The sequence below is a fragment of the Palaemon carinicauda genome, chromosome 4 (assembly GCF_036898095.1).
Source record: "Palaemon carinicauda isolate YSFRI2023 chromosome 4, ASM3689809v2, whole genome shotgun sequence".
Taxonomy (NCBI): Eukaryota; Metazoa; Arthropoda; class Malacostraca; order Decapoda; family Palaemonidae; genus Palaemon; species Palaemon carinicauda.
Window position 1 is genome coordinate 96,535,497 of NC_090728.1, and position 19,979 is coordinate 96,555,475.

General features: G+C 41.3%; 1 protein-coding gene across 2 annotated transcripts in view; it reads left to right on the plus strand.

The window, feature by feature from the left end:
• The window catches only part of LOC137640072 (methylated-DNA--protein-cysteine methyltransferase-like), a 137,855-nt gene extending 130,302 nt beyond the window's left edge, over positions 1-7,553 (plus strand). Inside the window, exons 4-5 of one of the 2 annotated variants that reach the window (XM_068372513.1) lie at positions 57-152; positions 7,065-7,552. In XM_068372513.1, the coding sequence (XP_068228614.1) occupies positions 57-152; positions 7,065-7,228 (260 nt within the window). In that variant the 3' untranslated portion in view covers positions 7,229-7,552. Of the gene's footprint in view, positions 1-56; positions 153-7,064 lie in introns of both variants that reach the window. The other variant, XM_068372514.1, reaches the window with a different exon arrangement.
• Positions 7,554-19,979: the final 12,426 nt, after the last annotated feature.

Sequence of the window (19,979 nt, forward strand, 5' to 3'; positions counted from 1 at the left end):
TCATTATCTTCTTCAAAAACTAGTAGCAATGATAAGAAATTACATTTCTTTTCCAGCGTTTCGTGCTCAAGTTTGGCAGATCCTTGCAGATACTGTAGGACCAGGAGAGGTTATCACTTATGGTGCTTTAGCATCAAGACTTAACAATCCTGGTATGATATATTTCAGTCATTACAGTATTTTTAATTGAATTTCTTTCATTTATTATACCCTCATCCAATAGTTTTCGCTATGTTATATTCTGTAATATACATACCGTAACCAACTGATATACTATATCACATCTAGAACTGTTTGGTATTTTTGTTCTCAGCAATACATAAAAACAAAAGTTCTGGTTTTCTTTGAGATAAGGTTTCACCAACCTTTTAGTGTCGATAGTGTGGAAATATCATTACAACATTTGAAAACAAATTGCACTAATTGTGAGAAAAGGTGCTGGTGTTGGGCTCTGAGTAAATAAAAAAAATATATTTGTTACTTATTTCCTGATTTTTCACAGTTTTAGTTCTTATCATCATCATATCCTCCTATGCCTATTGACGCAAAGGGCCTCGGTTAGATTATGCCAGTCATCTCTATCTTGAGCTTTTAATTCAATACCTCTCCATTCATCATCTACTTCACGCTTCATAGTCCTTAGCCGTGTAGGCCTGGGTCTTTTAACTCTTCTAATGCCCCATATAGAACCCAGCTGAACGTTCGGTGAACTAATCTTTCTTGGGGAGTGCGAAGAGCATGCCCAAACCATCTCCATCTACCCCACATTATGATCTCATCCACAAATGGCACTCGAGTAATCTTATAATCTCCTGCTCGTTCAACCTCTCATATTTCGCCTGCTATGCAAGAATCGCTTGGAGTTCGACAGCCGCCTGCTCTTCCATCTCCCTCTCGGGTATCGCTTGCTACGCGTGAACTGCTTGCTGCTCAACAATCACCTGCTGTTCCAGTTTTTCGGAATCGTGTACTCGTTAGCGTTGTGAACTTCAATCTCCTACCCGACAGCGTTCTCATGCGTCTCGTATCTGAAACGAGTCGATTACCGTAAGAGTGTGAAATGCCCAAAGGTGTGTGAATCGCCTCAGCGTGAATCATCTGCCCACCTCCTTGTCCAGGGATTCGTAGCTCGTCGACGCTCAAACACCCACCGCTCAACAAGCCAGCGTTCGGCTGTTGTTCTGAGCGTTTCAGTCTAACGCAACTCTCTCCTTCAGAACGCAATCACCCTCCAGGGCGTGAATCGCTCAGTAATCACAACGCTCACATGCTCGACAGTTTCCTTATCGTCCAGCTGAGGGTAAATCACCAACGCTTCCATCAGCTCGTGAATTGCATGACCACTGTCGACGATTGACATTTCCTGTACCACTTAAGCGTTGAGTTACACATGAATCGTAGACGCTTCAATCAGCTCGTGGATCACCTGACCATCATTAACGATCGAAAACTTGTGTACCACCCAAGTGTTCAGTTACACATGAATCGCTTACGTATTCGACTTCACGCCAAGCTTCTGCTACGCGAGAATCGCCTAGAACGCGAGAATCGCCTGCTCTTCCACCACCTTGGAAATCGCCTGCTCGTCAGCGATCACCTGCTTGTCAGTGTTTGCCTGCTCATCAGCAATCATCTTACCAACAGCATTCACCTCAGCAACTACACACGTCGCTTAGGCCTTCACCGTCTTGGGAATTGCTCATATGTCACTTAACGAGCAAGCGTTCGTCCGTAACTCATAGTGTTCCCAAACCATCGCGTCGCTTCCCTTTGGAACACGTTCGCCTAACTGTTCGTGATTCACTTCAATGTGAATCATCTATCATCGATCAGCCTTCACGTTTGGCTACGTGTGAGTCGCCTACTCGAGGATCGTCGACACACCGACCTACCTCTCATGCAGCTGTAATGATCGATCCTGCATTATCACGGTATCGCTCCTCAACGAGGATAAACTTTCCCTCATACCGATCTTCGAGTTATCAGTCTACACGTTAGCAATCACCATCACGTCTTGAGCTGGAGGTTTCCCTGATGCTCTCAAGTGCGTCATTAGCCGTCGCATCCTCATGCAAAGAGGATCACCAACTGCAGCCACCAAAGGCTTTGGTTATGGTCGGTAGGAAGGTAGGGTGGTTAATAATCATTCACCGTTTTACCAGTAATGCTTTGGAGACCTTCCTTCTCTCTGGCACCCGCACCATTGACTTTCTGGTCCACCAGGTAGTGACTCTGCGGGCTAACACCAGTCTGAAATGTTTAGCGATTCATGAATTGCCTCCTCGAGAGTTGTCGATTCATCGATTCACAGGCTTGCCTCTCGCTCAGCGGTAGCAATTGACCCAGCCTTTTTCGTGGTATTGCTCGTCGACTCTTATTAGTGTCAGCATCAGATGTCGACCCCTTGTACATTGTCAGCATTGTTGTTTCTTCGCCATCTTCCGCCGCCGAGGTCCATGCTCCTTCCCCTGATGAACCTCCTTCGGGGAAAGAGAAAAGTCTGAGGCACGTCTCTCCGATGAGTGTTTCCCTTTCTATTAAAGAGTCTCACATAGTCTCCTCTTCTGAGGCCTACTGTTGATCGGCCTGCCGATCCCACGCTTGTACATTGTCGGTCGGCGGCAAGAGTCCTTTCACCTCTTTGCCTCCTTAGCCTTCTTTGGAAGAAATTGTCCATCCTGTCTCTTCTGGTTACTGTTCTTTGCCTCAGTCTCTGATCTCGTCTCAACATTCTTCAACACACCAGGCTTTTGTCTGAAGGGATGCGGTGCCCGAGAGATTTCACCAACAGGGCCATAACGCTGAGATGGCTAGGCTCCGAAACGCCTCCATGGAGGGGTTCTTCCCCTTCGAGCCAAGGGACGTCAAGCAGGCTGCAGAGAGGTGGAGGAAGTCCAACACGGGTTTCCCCTTTCTAAGAGCCCTAACAGCCCCTCCAAAGACCAGCCTTACAAAACTATCAACTATTAAAACGGCAGCATTTTCTAAAACAAAAGTGTCTTAGAAGCCCTTTCCTGTCAAGCATGGGAAAGGCAAAAAGTCCAATTGTGGAGGAAAACATTAGATAGGTGGCAGTAAAAACCACAAGTGCTGGGAGAGGTCATCTCCCTGCTTGTCCACCAGCAGGGGGATGCCTAAAAGCTGCTGGACCAGGTGGATGCAGCTCAGGGCCAAATCTTGGACGATCTCCGTAATTCGTTCTGGATATCGCGTCCCGTTCATTTCATCTCTCCCTCCACTGACAAAGAATCCAGTGCTTGTGAGCTCCTTTGCGATGAAATCAGCAAAGGGCAGGCCCTTCACGCTAAAGTCCAGACCATGTTGGAGAAGGGCTGTCTCCAGGAGGTCCTCGACGGTTCCCTACACTTCGTCAGTCGACTCTTGTGAAAAAGGCTTCTGGAGGCTGGAGATCAGTCACTAATCTCGCAGATCTGAACAAGCTTGTCGAACAGACTTTGTTCAGTATGGAGACGGCAGACAGTCAGTCTAGCGATAAGAGCATAGGATTTCTTGTGTACACTGGATCTAAAGGACTCATAATACTTCCAGCTCCCAATCCATCAGTCGAGGAAGTATCTGAGATTCAGAATCGACAAAAAGACATACCAATTCAAGGTGCTGTTTCGGCCTTTCCACAGCACCTCTGGTATTCATAATAGTGTTTGCCGTGGTGTCATCTTGGATTCACAGGTCCGGCATCTGTCTCCTTCATTACCTGGACGACTGGCTAATCCTAGCAGACTCGGTGGCAACTCTTCTTCAACACAGAGACAAACTTCTGATACTTTGCTAAGATCTGGGGATCATGGTAATCTCTAGAAGTCTTCCCAGTTTCCCTCTCGTAGACTGGTATACCTGAGCATGGTATTACACATCAAACAATACAAGCCTGCCCATCAGAGGACAGGATAGCAAGGCTGAGGAAAGTCGCAAAGCCTTTCCTCAAACGAGAAGAACTCCCAGCCCAGAAGGGGCTATGTCTTCTCGGACATTTATCATCTTTGGCATGTCTAGTGCCCCTCAGGATTCTATCTCTCTCGTGGCATCTGAAGTCCAATTGGAATCAGGCCTTCGATTCCCTGGACACTCTGATTCCCATGGGATCAGAGGAAAAGACGGATCTCAAATGGTGGCTGGTAGATGAGAATCTGCTGAAGGGTGTTAATCTTCTTCTCCCTCCTGATTTGATGCTATTCTCGGATGCATCAAAAGAAGGGGGAAGGGGTGTCCCATGTGCTGCACCACAGGGCCTCAGACATAGTACCTTCACATAAATCTACTAGAGATGAAGGCTGGTTTTTTTTTTTGGCCCTTCAAGAGTTCCACTAGTTCCCGGTGGCTCACTCAGTAGTGGTGATGAGCGACAACACCATAGTAGTGACTTATATCAAGGAGCAAGGAGATACTTTTTCGCAGCCCCTATCCCATCTTGCAGTAGAGATACTGAGATGGGCAGAAGTCCAATCGGTCTCACTATCAGCTCGCTTCATTCCAGGCAAGAGGAATGTGCTCGCCGACAATCTGAGCATAGCATTGCTGATAGTGGGTCCCAAATGGGCTTTGGATCATCCTGTAGCCAACAAAGTACGGACTTTGTGGGGTTCCCCGGTTGTAAACTTGTTCGTAACGCCCCTGAACTTAAGGCTCCCATTGGACTGCTCCCCAATCCCTTATCCCAAGACTCTCTGGCAAGATGCATTCCAACAACTGTGGGACAACATCAACGTATACGCATTCCCACCATTTTGTCTGATGAGAAGAGTATTCAACAAGACCAGAACATGGGTCAATCTTTCGATGACCCTCATAGCTCTGCTATGGCATCATGCAGAATGGTTCCCTGACCTTCTGCTGCTCCTGACGGAGCCCCTAAGAGAACTTCCTCCATGACACAATCTACTCAGACAGCCACATGTCAATATTTCCACAACACAGTAGCTTCGCTACACCTTCACGCCTGGAGACCATCCAGCATCTCCTCTCTCAGAGAGGTTTTTTGCAACAAGTCGCGAAGGGAATGTCTGGATAGCTGCGAAAGTCATCAGTTTCATTCTACCAGGCGAAGTGGAACGTCTTCTGTGGTTGATGCCGCTGAATGGGTCTCAATCCATTCAATGCCACTATTCCAGCAACAGAGGAATTTCTCGTGCATTGAAGGAGGAAATGCATCTTTCAGTTTCAGCAATTAAAGGCCATCGATTAACCTTGAGTCTTGCCTTTAAACCAAAAGGAATGGGCATTTTCCTCATCTTTACAACTTCCATCCTCATACAAAGTTATGAACTTACTTGTTCTCAGTCAGAAGTGAGACTTTCCCCATGGCACGTGGTTCGAGTTCTTAAGTTCCTAGAAGGATCCCCGTACGAACCATTACGGCAGGAAACATTTTGCCTTCTAACTTGGAAGAGTGTTCCTGCTCGCCTTGGCCTCAGCCAACCGGTTAGCGAACTTCATGGTCTTTTGTTTGACGTCGCCCATTCAAGAGGATGAGTAGAGGTAAGCTTCAGCTTCGTCCCTGAGCTTGTTGCCAAGACTCAGAATCCAAGGTTTCGGATCGTAGATTCGACTCCCTCCGGATAACGAGTCTCCGCTCTTTAACTGTCGTCCCAATCATCTGTTACTATGCCCAGTAAAATGTTTGAGGCGCTACCTCAAGAGATCAGCAGCAGCTCGGCCCAGAGCGCCCTCACTGATTATCAGCAGAGGCAGGAACAAGAGGAAGATCATGGAAAACACAATCTTCGCATGAAATTGCAGGGTTCTTGACCTTGCTCTGAACCCCCATTCTCCTCCAGCACGTCGTCCCAGAGCCCATGTTGTCAGGGGCATAGCTACGTCTCTGGCCTTCAAGAAGAAATACTCTGTGATGCAGGTATTGCAAGTGGGCGTGTGGAAACGTCAAACTATGTTCACTGCCCGCTACCTGCAAGGCGTGACACACAGGAACCTCGATACGTTTTCTATCAGTCCTGTGGTGAATGCACAACAGCTGGTTTAGTACCTCAAGCTCCTTATCGGACAAGTAGAAGAAGGTTGAGGGCATTGGTGGCCCCAGTTTTTGTCTGAGTGAATGAAAGGGAAAGTTTAGCTCTTTTTCTTTCTTCATCCTCCTTTCTCTTGGGGAAATCGACATCCTGGGTCCTCTGCACAAGCTGACCTCAAACCTCTGCAGGTAAAACATTGCTCCCTCGTGTATCCTAGTATTGTCCCAATTCTGTTGCGTCCCCTTACCCTGCGAGGTGGTATTGGGAATGTCTCGGTCTCCTCGGTTATTCCCTGCAAGTCTCAAAATAACATTTACCTTGACAGTCACATTGCTAGTTTCTCATCACACACAGCTTGTGTAGGCCGCAGACCATGCATTGCAGGTTTAGCGAGGTGTTAGAGTCTCCTTATTGTCATACTAATCTCTGCCTAATAGGGAGTACCCCGGGTAAAGCCAAGAAGCCAGATTGTCAGGGACATCCACCCTTCTAATGGGTGAGTCACCCCGATAAATAGTTTTGGTTTGTATTCCAGTTATGGAATAAACGAAAAATTCGGAGGTAATTTGTATTTTTCCTAACGATACAAACCTTAGCTATTTATACATACTTGCCTGCCAGTCCCCCTTGAAGTCCTACTTCCAAGCAAAGTGAGCTCAATCACCCATGTGTTAGTGGGAGGGGTAGCAAGCTACCCCCCTTCTGTCCGCTAACTAGTGGGATGGGTAGTTTACCCTCGCTAAATTTTAATGGCTCGTCCTTTCAGCTTCACTGAAAGTATTACCCCTATAAATAGCTAAGGTTTGTATCATTTGGAAAAAATACAAATCACATCTGAATTTTTCATGTTTTTTGGTACTCAAATTACTCATATGTACTGTGTATGCAAGTCATTTTTTTTTTCTTAACTTACTCATGCCTCATGCAAAACTTTTAAAGTTAAGATACCAAAAGATGTTAGAAAATATGTCCATGTAACTATGTTTTAAAAGATCATATTTGAAAACTGCATGAGTGTAGCATGTAGTTTTAGATTGTCATTGGCTGACATCTGTAGAATTTTATCTTTTTCATTGATAGGTGCAGTGAGAGCAGTTGGGTCAGCTATGCGGAACAATCCAACAGGTATCATCGTTCCTTGTCACAGAGTTGTGCGTTCAAATGACATGGGTCTCTATCATGGTGGAAAAAGACAGTCTGTTAAGTTATGGTTACTTAAACATGAAGGAGTTGATAAGTACTGAAATCACACACAAAAAAAATGGTTAAGCATATGGCATGAAATTAGAATACTTCAGCAGTTGCTCTTTAATAATATTTTCGAAATACTAATATAAAAATCTTTGAAGAGAAGAAGGTAAAATTAATCTACCTGTCAAGGAGTGATAAGTATGGTATGTTTTTTATTAGACCCCCTGAGTCATTCATTCTTATTTTGTATTGAAGTACAAATAATTGAAATTTGCCTGTGGAAACATAAAAGATGGCAATATTTATAAGGCTGTAGTGAGTCATGAAATTTCTTTTTTTTACAGCTTGAAATCTAGTACAGTACAATGTTCCATTATGTTTTAATAAAGGAATATTTTGTCATAGTTATTTTTATATACCCTAATCCTACAAAAAAGCTTCATAACTGATATGGTGAAAATTCTATCGCAATGATAATGATAAAGGAGGTTAAGCACACCACTGAGTAGTACATCAAGCCTTTTTTGGAAGAGTGGCAGTTTAGGACGAATAAAATAAATGCTGTAAAGAACAACATTTATACTGTAGGTTCCCTTTTCAAAATTCTATGAAAAAAATTATCTCTAATAATAAAGTATTCATAGAAAATTTGATTGAGTACTTTGTTAGAGTAAAAAAAAAATCTATTCAATGTTTATTATCATGATTATTATAAAGGTAATGCCTAAGGATACAAAATTAATTCATTTCGGGGTGGCTTTTGTAACATGATTTTTTCGTATGATGAGTCACGTTTTACATGTAAATTGTCCAATTCATTCCCAGTCATACAAAAACACCACATTAAATTTTATGATAAAGGTAAATCCAGAATGAAATAGAGACAAATACATCTGAATCAATCAATATACCTAACATAAACATTTATGCCTATAAATGAAGTAGATATTAGAACATAATGCAATAATAAATGAAAAATTATAATACAAAATGATACAAAAATGTGGAACCTTACTTTTCAAATAGAACGATGTCCAAAAGCAAAAGTGGCGGCTGAGGAGGAGGGGAAACGGCAGAAAACATTAACAAATGGCAGAAACATTAACATTTAACTTTACAAAACACATTAACAAAAGGCAGAAAACATCAATGTTATTTATTAAAGTGTTGGAAATAATTCCGGGAAAGGCCTCCCCGTTTCTTCACAAAGCGTTTGGGAGAACGGTACTGTAAAAGTCAAAACGTCCTAAGGACCACCGGGAGGTATTACCGTAGAACATTACAATAAAGGATTGACACCGATAGCTTTACATTGACGTAAATATAAACTTCCCCTTCAGTCATATCTCACCTCATGAGATAACTCAATTAGTCATTTCAAAATGTAAAGGTCTAGTTAAAAACAGTTAATAATTTTAACCTAAAAATGGCATTTATTTCCATAAAGTACTACAGGAATTTTCACCTAACTGACACAGGAAAAAACCAGCAAAACTCCCTAATTGAAATTTGAATAAAGACCGCCTGGCATATGAAAAATTAAAAATGCCAAGAAAATGGTCAAATCAATTAAATCGTAAATCAATAATCAAATGACTAATCAGCCAATGAAAGTAAAAATGGTGACTGAAATAATAACAAAAGTTCTACTCACTACTTTGAACACATTCCTCTCGGGCAAAAAATTTCAAACTTGATAGAGGGGAACGGGAACACAACTTATGGTAACGGACTCGCCACAAATTATTAAACCAGACAGTTTGAACATGACTTCCTAGCTAAATGTGCACATTGTCAAATAAAGGCTCGAAAAAAAGGGGGGACAGTTCCTTGGCCAAGGTTGAGCACCGTTAATTAGCACTCACGCTCTTGAGGGTTGATTGTAGACTTGGTAGTGAAAGCATCTTGTGAACTGTTAAGAACACGGTGCATCTTCAGTTCTGCACTGTCGTGTTTTGTCTTCGTCAGCCTATCTTCTAAATAATGGCTCAAAGCAAGGCATACAGTTGGTTAGTAACTGGTTGACCAACAGGTAGTTGAAGCGACACCTAAGTTAAAACGACGTCTAAGTTGAAGCGGCGCCCAAGTAGAAGGGGCTATGCCTACGTCCGCCTTCCACGCTTCCTGTTTTTCAAGTGGGCCGCTCAAACCCTCCTGCCTGCCGCCGCTGAGTTGGTTCAAGCTGGTCGAGTGGTTCTTCTTCAAATTTCCATGAGTACGTGGTTTGCTGAAGGGTGCTTTTTATAAATACAAGGATCATTCTTGAAACTCCAGGGGAAAGTGATTATAAAGAAATCCTACTGTCTGGCTTATAAAAATTAATATACAGTACATACAAAAAAAAATTAAGTGGCATTTAGTGATTTTCAATAACACAGGAAACAATCCGAGCTAAACAGACTCATAAATAGGTACCGAGATGTAAATAGCAATAAGCTAAGATCAATGAGATACGTAAATTAAAGAGTTACTTAAATACAAACCAATTGTGGTTAAACATCCAAAGCTTCAAGAGCATTTGGAACAGAACGCAACCATGCGCTGTTTTTAAAAATTGTTGACGGCTGGTTGCATCGTCAGAGCATTGTACTGTGAGCTCACGAAATGAGATAAAATCATCTACAGAGGAATGAGGTGATGAAAGGTAAAGCATTACAGGGGAATGATGGACATGTTAGCAGCAATGAATATTTAAGGGTATAATAATGAAGGTTACAAAGGAAACAAAAGAAAAACGAGATGCGTAAAACTCAGAAAATAACAAACAAAAAATAAAAAATGGAATAACGGGGGGTGACTAAAATAAAGCGTGGAAAGAATTTCCACAATCAACACTTAACTTTACGAAACTCTTGAAATAATTTTTTTTATTTTGCTTTGTTTGTACTTTCTAAATTTCACCAATTTCTTCTTCATTTCCATTTTTCCATTTTTTCAGATCACTTTGACCTTCACCTTGGCTTACTAATGGCCTCTTTGAAAAATAACGATCCAAAGAAGTATGTTTTTGCCTACTTTTTAAAATGTTCCTGAAATGACTTGGGCAAATGTCAGTAAACTGTGCAAGCAGACAATCTGTGTGAAACTTTTTGGGGTGTTTCTTTTCAATGAAATCTGCCACTTTATGGTAGAAGGTAGCTTCTCCTTAATTTCTACCATTCTCGTAATCGTATCAGTGTCCTCCTCCTCGCCGTCAGAGAACTGTTCTAGAACTCGTTCAGTTGCATGTCGTCAGTTGTAAGCTCCTCTTAGTGCTCTTCTAGAAGCTCATTAATGTTGTCCTCATTGATGACCAGCCGCATGGAGCTCGCACTTGAAACAATTTCCTCAACCTCAGGTTGAAGAATAGGTTCAGGATCATCAACAGTTTCAGCTTCACCTTCAACTAGGCCTAAGTCTAATCCCTCAAAGTCTCGTGCAGAGACAGCATCAGGCCACAGCTTCTTCCATAAAGAGTTCAAGGTGCGCCTTGAAACCTCCTGCTAAGCTTGATCGATGAGTCTAAGGAGTATCACAATATCGAAATGCTCCTTCCAAAATTGACGAAGGGTGAGGTTTGTGCTAACAGTGATTAAGAAACATCTCTTGAAGAGATGTTTCGTATATAGAGCTTCTTGAAATTTGAAATTACGTGCTGATCCATGGGGTAGAGGAAAGGGATGGTGTTAGGTGGAAGGTAGAGAACCTTGATAAAGGAATATTCTAGGAGGATATGATCCTCAAGGGGAGGAGGGTGAACAGGGGCATTGTGTAACACCAGGAGACATTTCAGAGGGAGTTGGTTCTCTTCCCGATAATTTTCAACAGTTGGACCGAAACCTAGGTTTACCCCCTCTACGAAAAACTGTCTCGTTACCCAGGCTTTCGCATTAGCCATCCACATCACCGAAAACTTCTCCTTAGCACTTTGTGGGACTGGAAGGCTTGAGGACTCTCTGGGTGATACACCAGTAGGGGCTTAACCTTACTATCCCCATTGACATTGGCACAGAGTGCAAGGGTAAGCCTGTGCTTCATAGGCTTGTGCCTGAGCAGCTTCTCTTCCACCGTGATATAGGTTCGACGAGGCATTTTTTTTTCAAAAGAGCCCAGTTTTGTCACTGTTGAAGACTTGCTGAGGAATGTAGTCTTCCTGGAGAGTCAACTCGTCGAATTTCTATACCAAGGCTTTGGCTGCTTTCATGTCCAAGCTGGCAGCCACCCCATGTGACCCACCTGAATGATCACTAGTTCGTCTCCTTAATTTTCAAAACCACCTGCTTGAAGCCTTGAACTCTGGGGGTACCTGCTGTGGTGTCCTTTCTCCTGCGTCATCTTCATCCTGACCATTCACGAGATTATCAAAAATGGCGCTAGCCTTTTGGCAGACTACCATCTCGGTGATCTGTCTCCAGAGATTTCCTTATCCATAATTCAAAGGAGAAGTCTCTCCATCTCATCATGGACATGGCTCCTCTTACTTGAAAAGACAGCTACACGCTTAGAAGTAGTTGCTGCTTTGATGGCTTCCTTCTGCTTAAGGATGGTGCCTATGGTCGATGGATTTTGGCCATACTCCATAGCGATAACACTTAACCATATGCCACCCTCATACTTCATAGAAAATATCCTCTTCTTTCCTTGAACATCAACAATATTCTTGGGACCCATGGCTATAGAATTTTGTATTAAATAAAGCAACTCAAAAACTGTAAGTTCAAAATCGAAATCACCAACACGAATTCACTCTAAACGATAGCGAATACTGTAACGAAATTGACGAGGGATACTGGCAGATGTATGATGGGAAAGATGTGGACCATTAGGAGAGCAGGATCTTATGGCGGGAACTAGCATCAGATTAGGGACATAACCAATGGAAGAGCAGGCCTATGGTGCCATGTTTAAAGTTTGTGCAGCTCTTGAATTTTAAAATGTTCGGCAGCCGGGAGAATTTTGTTTCGTTTCCTGAGTATTTTTCCATAATATGAGGCGTGAAAACCTTTGTATGTCTTTACTTTACTTTGATGACTGTTTCTCCGGTCCCATACAGCAGGGGAACCCCACTCTGTACAGGACCTCCTCTGTCGTTTTACCTTATTCGGTCAGAGTATTTAATGTTTCATGTCTCATTTTCTTCATTTACTTTTAAATCGTCACTGCAAAAGGCTCATGAAATAAGGAAGTCTTCAGTTTCCTCTTGAAAGCCTTAATGTCTTCAATCATTCGAATGTTTCGTGGGAGCTTATTATATAGTCTCGGGGCCACATATTTAATGGCTCTAGAGCCTAAAGTAGACACATATCTAGGTTCCAACAGTTTGAAGCCATCTGTAACTATTCTCGTGTCGACACGATTTGTTGGCTGCGCAATATGTAGCAATTCTCTTAAGTATTTTGGATGCCCGGTTCGGATAACTTGGTGGATTATTGTACATATTTTAAACTCAATCCTCGCTTTAATCGGCAGCCAGTGTAAATAAATTAGTATAGGGGTGATCCTTTCTCTAGGTGGGACGCCTTTTATCAGTCTTGGTCCTCTGCTTGTTATGTTTTGTAATTTCTTATGTTGCACTTTTGGTAAATTGTAATAGAGTTGCTATAGTTAATCCTGGTAATAACACAGTTTATCACAAGTTTCTTTACAGAATTTTCATCTAGATACTTTTTATAAATGCAATATTTCTTAGATGATAACCAGCAGTTTTTACTACATTATTTATTTGGGCATTTAGAGATAGGTTACAGTCAAGAAATACACCTAGATCTCGAACTTTACTAGATAACGGCATCGAGTCATTATTTATGTTCATTTGAATATCACCTAAGTTTCTTACGCTGTTTCTCTTGCCCACCACCATGAATTCAGTTTTGTTCTCATTTAATTTTAGTTGTTTAAATGTCATCCATTCTCTAACACTATCAAGAATTCGGTTTAGAGTTTCAGTAGTGTCATCTATATCATTTATGGAGAAGAAATATGTGTGTCATCTGCAAATAGTTTAAACTTCACGCCATGCCTTTGTAGTATTTTTGATAGACCAATAGTATAGATGCAGAATAAGATTGGGCCAAGTACACTCCCCTGGGGTACCCCTCTGTTTAATGGTTCATATGATGAATAAGAGTTTCCAATTTGTGCACAGTAATTTCTACCAACTAAGTATTCTTTTATTATCCAAGGAAATGATCCGGTCCACGGAACATCGCGGATGCAAGGTAAGCTTCAAGAAGTCTCGATTCTCTTCAGCTCAAAGGTTGCAATGGCGAAAAAGCCATTGAAGCCTGTGGTCACACCAACTCTCCTTTCCTTTGGGAATGTAAAAGATGGCAAGGTCTGTCAAGAGACACTGGTAATCAGTCAGATTCCCAAAACGCGAACAGGGAGGAGCTCTGATCTCTCTCCAGTTCGCAATAGAGACAGGCCCAGTGCTAAGATCACTGCTGCAAGATGCGTTGAGAGTCTGGAGAAAAAAAGCATCAAAGGCTCGAAGAGGTCTAAAAAGACCGATATCGGTCCTTCCTTTATTGCCTCCCTAACAAAGGTCAAAGCCTGAAAGTCCCAAGACCATGTTGGTCCAGTCATGAGTGGGGAAACTCTCTCCCGGCAGATCAGATTGTCTACGGCTGATCTGGGACTCCGAAGCGATAACGAGACGCTGCAATCGAGGATGCTAGAGAACGTCTCGGTGTAGTTAACCATCCCTTATCTAAAAGAATGGCACCTGTCAGCAGTTCATATACAACTAATCCGCAATGTGACTGTTGATGCGCTACTCGGGCTCAAGCCAATAGAGTTGGAATGGTCCACGGACGCAGACCTATTCCCTCCCAGAAGGGAACAAGTCCCCGAATTGCAGTCCAACCTCTTCATTACGAGCGTCGTCAAGGAACTACCTTGATACATAGCCCCATACGAGGATCTTCTAATAAAAATGATAGACATTATGTCTCTGAAATGGGAGGGATAGACTTAGGATTTCCAGTTCATCCCATTCAATCACCTGCTGAGAGTCCTCAACATGCTGAGATCCTTCCAGGTAGGAGTAGCTCTGTTGGCTCCCAGGTAGCCCAAGAGCAATCTGTCCTCCTTGAGGAAGGAACGGAGGCTGAGGCTGTCCCTAGTTCTGAACCCAGGACGACTTTGGAAGGTTCAGAGATTAATTGCCTTCGATTTATCACAGAGAACCCGAACCCTTCATTGCATGATTTTCTTGCCCTAGTGGTTAAAAAAAGGTTTGGGATCTCAAAAGGCAATATAGAATTCTTAGAAGAATACAAGTCTAAGTCAACTAGAAGACAATATGAGTCATCATGGAAAAAGTGGGTTGCTTTCATAAAAGCAAAAGGACCGAAAGAGATTTCAATGAACTTCTGTATGTCCTTCTTTATCCATTTTCATAACCAAGTTTTGGCGGCCAACACGATAACTACATGCAAGTCAGCCTTGACTAGACCTCTTCTATATGCCTTTCAAGTGGACTTGGCAAATGAGATCTTTAATAAGATCCCGAAGGCATGTGCAAGGCTTAGGCCTGCAGCACCACAAAAGTCCATCTCTTGGTCTTTGGACAAGGTCCTAAATTATGCCTCATCCATGAACAATGAAGATTGTTCGCTTAAGGATCTAACCTCAAAAGTTATTTTTCTGTTCGCTATAGCCTCAGGGGCTAGAGTTAGTGAAATAGTGGCCCTATCTAGAGATGAGGGTCACATTCAGTTCGCAGAATCAGGAGAACTGAATCTCTAACCTGACCCATCCTTTCTCGCTAACAATGAGCTACCCACTAAAAGGTGAGGTCCCTGGAGAATCTGCCCTCTGAAGGAAGATGTCTCTCTATGTCCGGTAGAGTGTCTAAAGGTCTATCTTCGTAGAACTTCAGACTTCAGGGGAGGACAGATCTTTAAAGGAGAAACCTCTGGATCAAACTTATCCCTAAAACAACTGAGGGCGAAGCTCACCTACTTTATTCGTAGAGCGTATCCTGACAGTACTCCTGCAGGTCATGATCCGAGAAAGATTGCTTCATCACTGAACTTCTTTCAGTATATGGACTTAGAGCGTCTTCGTTCATACAACGGATGGAAATCATCCAGTGTTTTACAAACACTATGCGAAACAGGTCCACGAACTGAAGCACTATTTAGTGGCGGCAGGTAGTGTATTAAAACCTGCCCCCTAATTACTGTCATAAACAGTTAATTGCTTGGGACTTCGAATGTCCTCGCTCATATACTGGATGAGAATCATCCAGAGTGTTCTAAAAACACTATGTTAAGCAAGTCCATGAACTGAAGCAGTATGTGGTGACGTCGGGTAAAGTTTTTAACCTGCCGTCTAATTCTACGATGAACAGCTAATTGACTGGGACTGTCAATTAAAGGAAGAAGGGGTCATCCCTCTTAGTGTGACCCCCTTTGAATAAGTGTTACCATGGTGACACTAGCTCTGTTAAAAAAATCCCAGGTGTGGAATTATACAGATAGCACTAGTGCCGTGTGTACGTAGTACACAGTGCAGATAGAAGTAACTAGTACAGGAATTATGAAGAGAAATTTTATTATAAATTTTTCTTCAATCTGAGAGTAGCACTCATCATTTCTTTCTTCCCAAGAAAGAAAGATAATCTCTGTACAACATGTACAGAGATTATCTTATGGGGCTATGTATCGAGGTAGTTCCTTGACGACGCTCGTAATGAAGAGGTTGGACTGCAATTCGGGGACTTGTTCCCTTCTGGGAGGGAATAGGTCTGCTTCCGTGGACCATTCCAACTCTATTGGCTTGAGCCCGAGTAGAGCATCCACAGTCACATTGCGGATTAGTTGTAGCCAACAGAGCTACTCCTACTTATAATTCCGTTATCATGCTACATTCGTTAATTTACTTAGTCATTTATTGAAAATAAATGTCTATCAGAATGTAATTGTGTCCTAATTCTCCAGACAATTGCATGATTAAAAGTCCAGAGTATGTACTCTTCATATATTTGTATGCTCACAAACAATGGATATAAGAAACACTGATAAGTATTTGGTAATATTCACAAACTACGAGACGGTTTGTACATCCAGTGTATACTTATGTTTGTTCATACAATATATGCTAACCTTGAGACCCCTCTTTCTACTGTCTAGAATGACTCCTCCCTGTAGGGGGCAGGAAGCACTAACATTGCATATGATTAGTGATAATGACGGATAACGGTAACGTCATTTGTCTCGATTGATCCAAATGATCATAGAAAGGTTGTCCCAAGGTTAAGTCACTGATGAAAATCCACAGATACACTGATGCTCTGGTATGCTTCCATCAGGACGATATGGCTTGAGGCCAAAAAACGGATTTTGAGTGAAGCGAAAAATCTATTTTTGGGTGAGATCGCCATGTCGTCCTGATGGACCCACCCTTCCTTTCTAAAAAGAAAAGATCTTCACATTTTCCCTCCCTGAGGCACTGTATCTGTAGCACCACGCTCAATGCTACAAGGAATGTCCGCCATCTTGGGAATGGCGCTGTGGTGGTGGTCAATAGTAGAACGAGAACGGGGGTAACCTTGATACAACCCCCCTTCTATTCTGCCACGTGCCCCTCGAAGCGTAAACGCTATTAGGGGTGCAGATTGCTATGTGGCGTGTCAAGAATACGTCCTCTGATATTATGCGATATCCTTGAGAGAAATTTTAAGGCTATTCGCTCCAGGAGTTAGAATTCTGGGACCTGAAGGTTTAATTCTCTGGGAATATCACTGTAGTAACATATATCCCTTAGGAAGCTACTTTAGGAACTTCCATCAGGACGACATGGCGATCTCACCCAGAAAAAGATTTTTCATTTCACTCAAAATCCATTTCTTCTACCCTTAACTAGAGGAAAGTAGCCACCGAAGAATGACAGTGCAGTAGTTAATCCCTTGAGTGAAGAAGAATTGTTTGGTAATTTCAGTGTTGTGAGGTGTATGAGGACTGGGGAGAATCTGTAAAGAATAGGCCAGACTATTTGGTGTATGTGTAGGCAATGGGAAAATGAACTGTAACCAGAGAGAAGTGTCCATGTAGTACTGTCTGGCCAGTCAAAGGACTCTTAGTAGTAGGGGTAGTATCTCAACGGGTGGCTGGTGCCCTGGCCAACCTACTACCTATTTGTTCACCCAAATGAACTGGTTGTAGCAAAGTCCACATAAAATGATAGGATTTCTAATTTAAAACCCAAATATGGAAGCAAGCCTAAAAAACAGATATAGCAGTTTACTTAGCCAAACCATCAAAACTAGATTACAACCTGACAGGGTGTTTAAATTAGAACACCAATAACCAAGAAATGTAGAAGACTCACAACAAAGGAAAGGCACATCCACTTCCTGTGACTTTCTAGAAGTAACACAAAAAACTGAGGCCAACGAACAGTTTTAGGAATAACAACAACTTGACTCTTGACAAGTTCCTCCTCAATCAGTTACATCTCACTTAAAAAAATAGTTCACTATACACCAACGATGACAACGTATTTAGATACCGTGACATATTATGATGAGTACCAATTTATGGAATGTAAACAACCTTGTTACTTTCAATATAGCCAATGGTACATTGGGCACTAGCCGCACTACCCTAGAATTTACACAAACCTTATCTTCTTAGATTTTTCTTGGCCATTTGCATTAGACTTTTGGAACAGATCAACCTGGAATAACAATACATGTATAGATTATTAAAGTAGATGAAAGGTTGCTGTATCAAATTTAGGTGAAATTACGCAGCTAATTGCATATTACACTCTTCTTCGGTCAATTACGCTTCTATAAAAACATAACATAGCATTAACCTAAGACACGTATTAGAGTGATACTGGACCTTTCTAGAAAGGTTTACCATCTCACATATAATAAAAGGGCTCAAAACTCTTCCGTGTCCTTTGTGGGACAAGTTACAATAAAAAAAACTATAAAGACCTCAGCATAAATTATTATTACTCTCACATTCTTTGTGGTTTTCAATGGTTCTTAAGATGCAACTAAAAATTAATCAAATTATCTACTAAATTTTCATAAAAAACAATGCAACACTGCCATCTTCAAAAGCAAACCTGAACTTATATGAAACTGTTCCTCTCCAAATTAAATTAATGCAGATATGTTTTGTAAAATATGGAAGTATATTCCTCATTAGTCAATCATTATAAATACAAGGACTGTCAGCAAACAAGGTAATATCTAATATACATTCATACTGCGGTAAATTATGCATCTAGCAGAAGAATATATTTTATTTATACAAGTATTGAACTTTCAAATACCGTGGAAGATCTACAGCTGATTATTACACTTTCTTAGAATTTTGTTTTCAAAACTGAAATTATCATCTAGTTTATACCATCATTTTAAGAATCAGATTATACAACAAAACTTAATCACTTCAAAAATGCATCTGATGGAAATGAAGCCTTTAAATTATGCAGTAAAATTATCCAACTACTGTATTTCTTTAAGAACAAATTTTCCCAGTAGCCTACAGTATTTTTTCATATTAATATAATGTCAGTAATCAATATGAAAGGCAAAAGTTTAACAAATGGAATATGAAACTGTAGTGGAAAAGACTGTATTCTGTCATTTCCAGAATTTAAAAATCTAAATCTATTTCTTCATTCATCAGGCATAACTCTAAAAGAAACAGTATATGCTATCAATTAAGTGAAACTTTAAAAATCCGACACTTGTCAAGTTGCAACCAGGACTCAGGATTTTCCTTAAAGCCTCCAATGTCAAAGAATATCTTTGGTTCTGTGATATTTTAAAAATCTTTTAGATTATATCATCAGCTCAGTATACATAAGAATATCTTTCAACAAGATAAAAATAACAACAGCTGAGTTTCAATTTATAAATATTCCAAGAATAAGGTATAAACCTGTTTGAGATACCTAAACAGGTAACATTAACCAACTGGAAGATAAATCAGTGGAAAATTGCTTTCAGTAACCAACCAGATGTCACATACCCTTTCACAATTTCATTGATAAAAGAAAGACAGCACCGCCACCCTCGTCACAGACGGGAGTCCAGGATGATCAGGACCTCTATAAATTTTGGCTTCTGGTGGCAAGGCAGCAGGGGAGACTCTAGAAGTGCTAGCTCAGTATCATGAAGCCAGCCCTTGGGGTGGTGGTACATGGCATTTATTAATAATCATTTCCAAATAACAAACTACACGTGGAAGAGAACTTCAACTTTAGATTCAGATTCAGGATAATAGTGATGTCACAAGAACACAAGATAAACTTCAATTTGACATAAGTCTTAGACTTTACTGAACCCCAAGCTAGAAAAATTATCGTTAGTAACAATTATTATTATTATTATTATTATTATTATTATTATTATTATTATTATTATTATTATTATTATTATTAAGCTACAACCCTAGTTGGAAAAGCAGGATGCTATAAGCTCAGGGGCCCCAACAGGGAAAATAGCCCAGTGAGGAAAGGAAACAAGGAAAAATAAAATATTTTAAGAACAGTAACAACATTAAAATAAATATTTCACATATAAACTATAAAAACTTTAACAAAATAAGAGGAAGAGAAATCAGATAGAATAGTGTGCCTGAGTGTACCCTCAAGCAAGAGAACTCTAACCCAAGACAGTGGAAGACCATGGTACAGAGGCTATGGCACTACCCAAGACTAGAGAACAATGATTTGATTTTGGAGTGTCCTTCTCCTAGAAGAGCTGCTTACCATAGCTAAAGAGTCTCTTCAACCCTTACCAAGAGGAGAGTAGCCACGGAACAATTACAGTGTAGTAGTTAACCCCTTGGGTGA